Raw genomic sequence first — 9,941 nt, 5'->3', positions numbered from 1 at the left:
GAGCAATAATTTATGCCAACAATTCATCGAGTTCATTACAAACATAACATTCACAATTGGAACACTTTACAGTAATAAGCCATATAAATATATCAATATTACATCTGGATTCTGGAATCTGGATAAATTAATGGTTGCAGAAACCACACTGCCGATACCGACCTTGATACTTACGGCAAATCTGATCCGCTCAGGCGGTAACAAGCTCAAAACATCCATGACAAGTCTTGTCTGAAAGATACGGACTTCGCAGCTCCAAGAACTCCTCTTTCAGAAATTAGAGGACAATCTTCCACAGCTAACAATTCCAATTTGTATGACCCTGCAAGCGGCTTCAACCCATCATCAGAAACCCCTAAACACTTGATTAAACGCAAAATGGACAACCGGGGAAACTGGCCCACGAGCTGCAGCCCCTCATCGCTTATCTCTTGGCATCTGATTAGCTCCAAGGTCTCCAGATGCTGAGCCAAGCAAAGAGCTTCCATACCAACATCATTAAAGGAATACACTTGGTCGAAAGCAAGTTCCCGCACAGGGCACTTCTGAATCAAATTGAGGATTCCATCTAATGTAAATGAGGAAAAAGAAGGGAACTCCCCGTCCGAGTAAGATATCCTGACAGATTCAAGCATAGAACAGTTTTGCGCCAAAGCTTTTAGACATTCATCAGTTAATCTCAATGGGTTATTCATCAAAAGAGGAAGTGAGAAATCTGACGGAACGCGAAGGAAAATGGAGCGAAGATTTTTTGACTTTTGAGCTAAGCCTATGATGTCACAGTCCCTTACCCCAACACACATGTCCAAGTGAATCTTCTCCAAATTCTTGCACTTCTCCAGCACACAAGCAAGCCCCCGCCCCGGGCTGATGATGCAATTTACCAAGCTAAGTTCCACCATATTCTCACATGGGACCCACTGCTTTTGCCATCGATCCACAGCTAAACGATCATAAACTTTCATATATCTGTAATTAACATCAACCTCAAATTGCAAGCATTTTAATTTTTTCCAACTGGAACCTAGCTTAATCAAATCACCCTCCCCAATAGCTCTGCAATTCTTAATGGAGAGATCTTCCAGAGTTTCAAGCCTTCCAAGATATTCAAGCCACTCAAAACTGCTAATATTTAAGCATCGGATAAGATGTAGGGTAGTGAGGTTCTTGCAGCCCACAACAACAGATAATATGCCACATCCAGTTATCCTTGCGTTGAAATTCAACTTCAAAGCTGAAAGTTTTGAGCAAGAAGACAAGTGACGGATACCCACATCCGTGATGAATGTGCAGTAGCTTAATGTGAGATCCACCAGAGAAGGACAGTAGTTGGAAAGAATAAGAAGCCCTTGGTCATCCAACTGCTTTCCTAGTTTGGACATCCAACCGGCATAAGTTATCTCAACCCTTGTCAAGTTCACAAACCTACTGCAGAGAGATGTCAAAGCTTCATTTGCAGGGTCTAATCCACAACCAACCCGAAGAGATTGTCTCTGTTCATTATCCAATCCGTGCAGGCGCTTACATGCCAAAGAAACAGAGTTTCGGTCAGTGGTTTTCTTAATCCTGCTCAAGATCTCCCATAATAACTGGTCCGGCAGAAAATCCATCAAAACTCACAAATTTCCCTCTTTAAAATAGATTTGCACTACCTGATATCACAACAAAAACCAATACGATAAATTTTAGTCCAGTACAGGAATGCATATAATAAACCTCGGTAGATGCTGGTTGAAACAACATGATATCTTTCTTTCAAAAACTTGAAATGAAAATCTGAATTTGCATAAACACTGATGAGAATTTCTCACATGTGCGCTCTCCCGTTTTTTGATGAATTGAAAAGAAAATGCAAGCAGTTCATCCAAACACCCTGACTGACACAGAAGCCATTCAAAAACCACAGATACCAACAAACTAGGTTCTTCGAAAACAGTTTCTGTAAAGAAATAACATAAAACTAACAATTATATGGTACGAAGTTTTTAGTTTCCTACTTAGAATTTACAGACTCAAGAACAAAATCCCGGGAAACCCAACAAACCGGTTGTCCACGATCGACGAATCAACCAACCATAAAAAGCAAATTCACCAATATCGGACGACAAAATATTTAATCACCCAAAGATGATTGCTCAGCTCAGAACTTCCATGTCCTACAAATTATTGATGTCCCTAATTAATTCAGAAAACCCATAAAATAAAAAGTTATACTTCCACTACTTGATCGAATGCCATCTCCCATAAGACCAATGACAACCCACATAGTTTTCACAAATTAAACAAAAAATATATATCAAAATAATTTGACAATTAACCGTTAATCATGCAAATGCAAGAACAATAAAACAACAAGAGAGACAGATTCAAGCAAATAAACAGTAAATCGAACAATCAAGGTATACAAAAAGGGGGGGGACGTCTTAATTTCCTTCAAAGATTCAGCTTAATTAAGGTTAATCTCCGAGGAAATTAAGACGAAACGTAAGAGATCTTACCATATAATTTGGACAGAAGCGGAGAGACAGGATGACGATGATGATGATGATGCTAAGGATTAAGGAAGGCGGAGGAAGATGGAAATCTAACCATTCTTCTTCTTCTCTTCATTTTTTGGTCGGTATAGAAATTAGATAACCGTTTTATTGATAATTTGATATTGATCACCAATTGGCTTCAGAAGATCCAAATCCTGTGGGGTTGGTTGCTCACAACATCACAAAAAGAGTGGTAGGTCATTCTGGATGGTTCAAGTGGTTGACACCTAATACCTGGGAAAAACAACAAACATGTGTTCGTTTCGTGCACTCAAGTTCGGATCTCTCTCCCTATAATTTTGAGGATAACAACAAAAAATTACATTATAATTTACATGTTTGCTTCCCGTGTAAGTAGTCAATAGTCCGGCATGCATGCAAAATAAACACTTGTTTCTTTCACTAAGAAAGAATCTTGATCCGCATTTTTATTTTTATTGCAATTAAAAGGCCGTGGTTCCAATTTTTTATCACAACTTTTGACACTCATTTTTATTACGGTTAATCAGTTATGCACTTCAACGATTTATACAACTTTTAAACATCGGTAAAATACTTTATAGAGTGTACCTCACAAAAACGTTTAAAAAAAATTGTGTAAAAAAATAGTGTCAGAGAACCACCCCCTATTAAAAACCAAACTTTACGATAACTTGGACAAAGTGGGCGTTTAAGTAGTGTTGTGAGTAATTATATACACAAATTTGTAATACAAATCCTCTGAACATCATTTGTACAAGTATCGATCCCCCTTTACCGGTCACCATCAAAAGCCGGGTAAAGGACCGTTTGAGCATTGTTTTGGAGGAATGAGAGTGCAGAAATTTTCAGTAACCATCACCCATCAACATAATTTTGCGACCAAGCAAGCCGGTATCCACCTTACCGTACACAACTTGGCCTTAAAAAACTAGAGCAGAAAAAACCGGCCACCCTAGCTGACACATAACCTAGGAAATGGAAGCAGAGTAATGCGTCGTTCCTTCAACCTTAGCGTCTCCTCCTCCTGTTATTAGTCTTTGAGCCCTCTTCTATACGTTCATTGGAAACTTCTGGAGAAGTGACAGTGGTGTCACCAATTTCATTCCGTACTGATGGCTGTGGTGGCTCCACCGATACGGGCAAGGCAGTCCCATCCTTTATTTCATCTGATATTGATAGCTGCTCCACCGTCTTCCCAGCCTCAAGGTACATCATCAAATTCCCAAGCTGCAAAATGGTGAAATTTTAACAATGGAAGTCGCATTAGTTTAAGGCATAATCTAAAATATTAAGGCTGGACACAACCAAAAGCGATCGAGCAGTAAAACTTGTATATAAAAAACGAAAGGTGAAATTTTTTTATCACCTGCTCCTCTAAGTCGCTAATTTTATCATCCTTTAGTTTCAAAGTCTTTCTCCCCCTGAAAGTACAAGCATTGGGACCAATTACGCAATAATAGCTGAAAAACAACAGCATATAAATTTACACTATCTCGGGAACATCTACAAAATGGTTCAGCAAATTTAGTGAGATGTTCAAGGGTAGGCCATGGGATCACAATCTTTATAGTCTCCTTAATGTGATTAGACAACCATTTGTGGACAATATAACCCGGATCTCTACGTTGCCTCCATTTTGATAGTGCCAAAATCTTAAACTCCGACGATATAAAATGGAGCCATTCAAAAATGGTGGGGCATCCAACCATGAGAACGTTTTTGGCTTCATATCAATGACAATAAGGCACAAAATCCAAAGAGAGAAAATAAACTTGAAGATGTATATCCAGGTCAAAGTAAAAACAAATCAAAGGTCAAATTGCTTACTATCACATCAAGTCACTGAACTTACGATGATGGGAAAATAAAATAAAGAAAACAAGAACGACGGGGATATATCCATACCTCTTTTCAGATTCAAGTATCTTTGCTTTCCAAATCTCCTGGTTTTTTAAAAGGTTTTCATTAAGCTGCATGCAGAAGAAAAACGATTTTTAGATTGCAAGATTACCGAAAAAATGACCCACTAAAAAGCACATTGAGATTCTCAAGTCTACTCTAGAAGTACAAGAGTTTACACTTACATCGTCAAGAAATTTCTTCTCTTTTACGCACCTGTCCAGCTTGGCCTGCAGTTTCTTTAGTGGAACAGCCTTCTCCACAGCATTAGAAATTTCTCGTTCAGTTCCTTCTTTAACTTCTTGAAGTAACGACTCAAAATACTGAAATCCAAATAGCATCCGTGTACAGTGAAACATTAAATGTCACCTTAAATAAGTTTAAACAGAAAACTATTTGCAAGGAATAAGAAAATTCAGCTTACCACTTTTTGGTTCTCAAGTTGAGTAGCAAGCAGTTCATTGTATTCATTAACAATCTGCATATAATGGTACACAATGTGAGAAATTCAAATTACAAAGAACATAATAGTAAAACTATGGCCTGTATTAAGTGACATGAAGGGTAAAATCATTACAGCTTCTACTTTACTGTTCAAAAGTGCCTCACTGTATTCAGAATCTACGCAGTCGCAACTTTGACATCCAATAAAAGGTGAATTCAATTCAACCAATTTCCCATCAGTTTTGGATTGAATTAGGCGGTGAACATAATTGTCACCAGCATAATCCCACACACGTTGTGTTTCCAATTCAAGAGAATAACAATGTTCTGTTTCTTTCCAATGCCTTATTGCATGTCCTTCTTTATACCTACATCAAATTTTTGAGCAAGCAAATGTATGATGAAGATACATAACTGAGCTAGAAATCTTTATTTTTTTGGCCAAAAGTGATAAGAAAAATAAGAGGATAATGGTCGAGTGGAGAATTGTTACCTCCCACAGCCAACAAAGCCACAGATAACACACATCCAGAGATTCTCAGAAGTTTGACAAACAAAACAGTTGGACTTTTCAGGCTGTTGCTGACAATATCGACATACCTGTCATAACATGTGGTAGACAAGTCGATAAATATTTAGTACGTACCTTGTAAAGTCATTTGCAACTATTTATTAACCAAGCAAAATCTAGCAGGAAAGTGCAACAAATCTGTAGTAAGAAAGCCGTAGCCAAATCATAGACTGTAATTTAACAATGGCTTGGCTACAAAGAGAACTGATCATATAGGTTCACCACCTCCTAAGCATCAGTACAGGTTAGATGTATCCTGTCACAAGTCACGATTCATGCAGATCTTTACCTTTTATCTATCACAAATGGGAACATCTATTTTTAGGGATTTTTACAACGTACTTGGATAAGCAAGTTTCTCAACTGTGCTTTTTTTTTTTTTTTTTTGGCTCTAACTGCTTCACCACTTGCACGATTTGGTTTCTTTATAAGCATCCTTGGTAGTGTAATTATAAGGTCCTACTGTAATTATAGAGTCTCACTGTAATCTTTTTGCTCTCTTCTACTATCATTGGTTTCCTCTTTTGACTTTTGTGAATGATCCTTTCTCAATAATAGAGATGGCTAATACATAACTGGGGAATAAATACCCAGCAGAGGTAGAAAATTGGCAGGTGTGATATACATGGTAAACTCCCAAAGAATTCATGTATTACTACTATATAAGTTAATTGATTTTTTTACCTCTCACTGTGCATGGTCAAAAGCAACAAAAGCAATTCTAGATGGGTCCTAAGAGTAAGGACCTTTAACTTTTATTTTATTGTAACCCTCATAAGAGGGTTGAAGAGGGAAGATGGCCTGCAAAAGACAGTCTAATTACAGAGGCATAGAAAGAGACATCTTCCATTAGCATATTTGTCTGTCTACTACTAGAGTGCTAGGCAAAAAAAAAAAAAAAAAAAAAAAAAAAAGCAATATGCATTTTCCCTTGAAGAAGGTAGAAACCGTTTCATAGAAATTATATGATGGACTATGTCTACATCAGTAGATTTTCATATTTTTTGTTTGATACTACCCCTTCATAGATTAAACTTTCACCAATTACAGTCCTTTTGAAGAACTAACTGCAACAGGAGCCCTAGCCTGGGTCTAACTACCCTGGGAGAGGAGATTTGATACAGTCACCTGTTTCAACTTCCATGAATCAAATACAATATACACACTTATCAACATGAGGATTTTAACATTGTGAAAGATGGTTGCCAACTTGATTTTTACTCACGATCTCTCCCCCTCCTAGAAATAATTCCCCATAGCAGAAGCAGAAATTCATGGTGTATGAAAAAGAGGATATGAAGTGGAAAGAACCTATGAACTTTATGTCAAGGGCATTATCTACAAATGATAATCTAAACATACATTGTTCACAGGGAACAATGCATAATGCTGGAAAACTTTGATTGAGTTCCATCACTTTGTACATAGGGTGGATTGCGAGTCTTGTAATCCTAGAAACAAGCATGTGATATAGCATGCTAGGGAAGGGGAATGAAAAGAAAAGGAGGTCCAATCTATTTAGTGTGCTAACTTCTGAACATGGTCTTGCAAAAATTACTTGCACAAAAAAGAAAAGGGAAAAAAAGAGGGAACTCCAAAATTACTTACAGGACACAATCAGGCACAAATACACACATATTAAAGGGGAAAAAATAAAAAGTTGAAAGAACTTGCAAAAATACTTACAGGACATGAAGAATCTGTCCATTTTGAAATGCAGGAACAATGAAATGAATGATTGCAAATAGTCGTGAGAATTCCTTCCATATCTTGGTCCAGTCTCTCTGTAAAATAAGGTTAAGTTAGAAATCTACGTATTGAAGACACAACAAAAAAAAAATAAACCGTAAATATACAATTCACATTTTCACATAGATCCATTTTGTGTGCTTCTGTACATACCAAGACAAACTGGACATGATGGCTGCTCAGTTGAGCTTCCTGATGATGCTTGCGCATGTTCTATCGAACCAGTGTATTGAACATCTACCGTGAAAAGAATACGACAAACCTCCACCTGTATCAAACCCCAGATAAATAGGAATGACAACAATAAAAAGCTTAAAATGGTGTTATATGTGGAACTTTTGTACAATTCCTGCCAATTCAATGCACCATGTATCTATATCTATAGGTACAGACAACAGAGTATAAAGTAACCTCAAGCGACGAGAATCGTCTCCCATTGAAATGCTTGTAAAAATTATCTGTCGAGTCCTGACCATCAAACCTTATCAAAATGCTGTAACGATCCTCCATCCCGTCATTCCTAAACACAAAACAAGAAAACAAAATCAAGATGAAATCCAGCAACAAGAAAAAAGGAAATACGAGGACCAGAACTGAAAAAACTTTCAAATATGGAACCTGACAATCCGCATCTCCAAAATATGCTGAATAAATGAACCACAAAACTGGCAAAAGTCCGCATATGTCATGTGATTCGGAACTCCAAGCACACAAACAAGTGGCTTCCTTCCAACCTAAACAAAGTCGACATCCACATAAATCTTGCATCGTATTTCTTGCTTTATCTCAGGGTCTTCAAGTGAAATTAACGAGATTCAACACTTCTAAAGGTTCTCAAATAAAAACTTTACCAGAAGAAGTCTTCTTAAGAAACCTAAGTTCAACATATCTTGAACAAAGGAACCTCTTTAATGCTATTTCTAGATGTCGAAAATGTACAGTTTCTCTCAATAATTGCTAAAAGTTTACATAAACGTTAGCGTGTTACTTAAAGTTTTCATATCAATTTCTTGGCAAATCAACTCCACATTACTCGATTCCGGAAAATTTTGTATTCACTGTTAAAATTTCACAATATTTTGCTTCACAATTGACAAACACGATCCAGTAAAGCTCCAATTATACAAATTTCTACGTATTTTTTACCATGAAACTGAAAAAGTAAATCAATCTCTCAAATTTTACATAAACAGTCTAAATTTACTGGCTTGAATTGAATAAGCTTACGGGGAGATTAGACGCGGAGGTGGGGATAACGTCGGCATCGGCGTCGTCGCGGTAGAGAAGCATGATGCCTCTGGTCTCTTCGATTCTAGGGTTTCCAGAAGAGAAAGGAAAGGCCTGCGTGATGTTGGAGATGGAGGAATATGAGGAGTCGCTGAAATCGCTGGAGATAGAAGGCGGCGACCGGAAAACCTCGACGGGGGAGGCTCCGGAATGAGCTGTGCTCGAACTCGGTGACATGGAGGTAGTAGATGATGACAGTCCTGAGTTTAGCGGGAGATTTTGGCTTGCCGCAATTGCGCACTACGAGGAAGAGAGGGCCAGAGGGGACGGGCGGTGGGAGAAACAAGAGTTTCAATTAGGGTCGATCGGGTGAAACGCAGTTAAAATAAACAAAATTTGACCTTAGCCGCAGGATTTGGATGAACGGCTTGGATCAGCTTGAACCCTTTTTAATACGTTTTTTGAGTTTATTCGGTTACTAGTGCTAGGGAGACTTATTTTTAAATTAAATTTGCAAATAAAATCATGTGTCACTAATAGGATATAAGGACATTAATTAACGTTTAAGCAATAATTCAATCATTAATGTCCACATCATTTGGTTTACAAAATTTGATTTAGAAATTTGGTCTCCCTAGCATTACCTTTATTCATATTATAGTTAGTAAATTTGTGTATAATACGGGTACTAATGATTCATAGGTTACATGTTTTTTTTTAATTCCGTAGTACGATACAAGTGTAATACACGTACATAAATATTTTTTTCGTTTAAAACACATGTTGTGAAATTGAGGATATGTGTGTAGTGGAATATAAAGTAAATAAGACACAATATTAACGAGGTTCGATAAATGTGCCCTACGTCCTTGGAGGCAATAGTATTTTTTCTCATTATCTAAAATAATAAGAATACAAAGTAATTCTCACTATTTACTCTCTATCTCTCTAACCTTTTTTTTCTCTCCATTTCTTTTCTTTCTTTCGTATCTTCTCTTCTACTACCACTCTTACATTTGTAAGCTAATAGGCCCTTGTATAGAAATTGTGAGATGTGCTGCTGAGGAGGGTTTGATAGAAATCCTTAAAATTGTGGGCATCTCCATCCACTTTTCTTGACTTTGTCTATACATGAAAGTTGATAGTATCATTCACCTTTACAACAACACGTTATCTTTACTTATTTTTCAATACATATAAAATTTACGCATTCTATATGTACTTTTCCATATTACTGAATAAAATATATTTTAAATTAGAGTACAAATTAATTTTTTTTTAAATTGACCGGATTTTTCAAAATATTATTTTAGCAAAGTTGTCGAATAGTACAAGAACAATGGATGTTGATGATGCCTAAGTATGACATCTTCCAATTACTTGCTAAAACTCTAACCCTCATGCTTCAAGAACTTTCACTGTGAAGATTAATGGTCAGAGGAGCTCTCTATATATCCTCACGAGCAATGGCGGATCAAGGAATTTAACCTTTTGAGGGTTGCAGTGTAAAAGATATAAGCACGTGCACGTCC

The 9,941-nt window shown here is 37.1% G+C and overlaps 2 protein-coding genes across 3 annotated transcripts; both read right to left on the bottom strand.

Annotated features, from left to right (window-relative positions):
* Positions 1–206: 206 nt before the first annotated feature.
* Positions 207–2,814, bottom strand: LOC125477147 (F-box/LRR-repeat protein 14). 2 transcript variants are annotated; one of them, XM_048584089.1, is made up of 3 exons: positions 2,499–2,814; positions 1,812–1,873; positions 207–1,652 (listed from the first exon to the last, which is right to left on the bottom strand). In XM_048584089.1, the coding sequence occupies exon 3, from the start codon at positions 1,608–1,610 to the stop codon at positions 207–209; it is 1,404 nt and encodes a 467-aa protein (XP_048440046.1). In that variant the 5' UTR covers positions 1,611–1,652; positions 1,812–1,873; positions 2,499–2,814. The 2 variants fall into 2 exon arrangements, with proteins under 2 accessions (XP_048440046.1, XP_048440045.1); XM_048584088.1 differs by lacking the exon at positions 1,812–1,873 and having other exon boundaries at positions 2,499–2,812.
* Positions 2,815–3,202: 388 nt separating this feature from the next.
* LOC125477159 (BRAP2 RING ZnF UBP domain-containing protein 2) lies at positions 3,203–8,758 on the bottom strand. Its single transcript, XM_048584110.1, has 12 exons — positions 8,410–8,758; positions 7,801–7,916; positions 7,594–7,702; positions 7,336–7,450; positions 7,120–7,217; positions 5,356–5,462; positions 4,996–5,230; positions 4,843–4,896; positions 4,604–4,741; positions 4,425–4,489; positions 3,886–3,940; positions 3,203–3,746 (listed from the first exon to the last, which is right to left on the bottom strand). Exons 1-12 carry the CDS (start codon positions 8,644–8,646, stop codon positions 3,528–3,530), a joined length of 1,548 nt encoding a protein of 515 aa, XP_048440067.1. The 5' UTR covers positions 8,647–8,758; the 3' UTR covers positions 3,203–3,527.
* Positions 8,759–9,941: the final 1,183 nt, after the last annotated feature.

The sequence above is a fragment of a genome, unplaced genomic scaffold (assembly GCF_019419815.1).
Source record: "Pyrus x bretschneideri cultivar Hongxiangsu unplaced genomic scaffold, Pyrus_bretschneideri_v1 Contig20, whole genome shotgun sequence".
In the NCBI taxonomy this organism is placed as follows: domain Eukaryota; kingdom Viridiplantae; phylum Streptophyta; class Magnoliopsida; order Rosales; family Rosaceae; genus Pyrus; species Pyrus x bretschneideri.
This window is presented reverse-complemented; position numbering and strand designations above follow the sequence as displayed.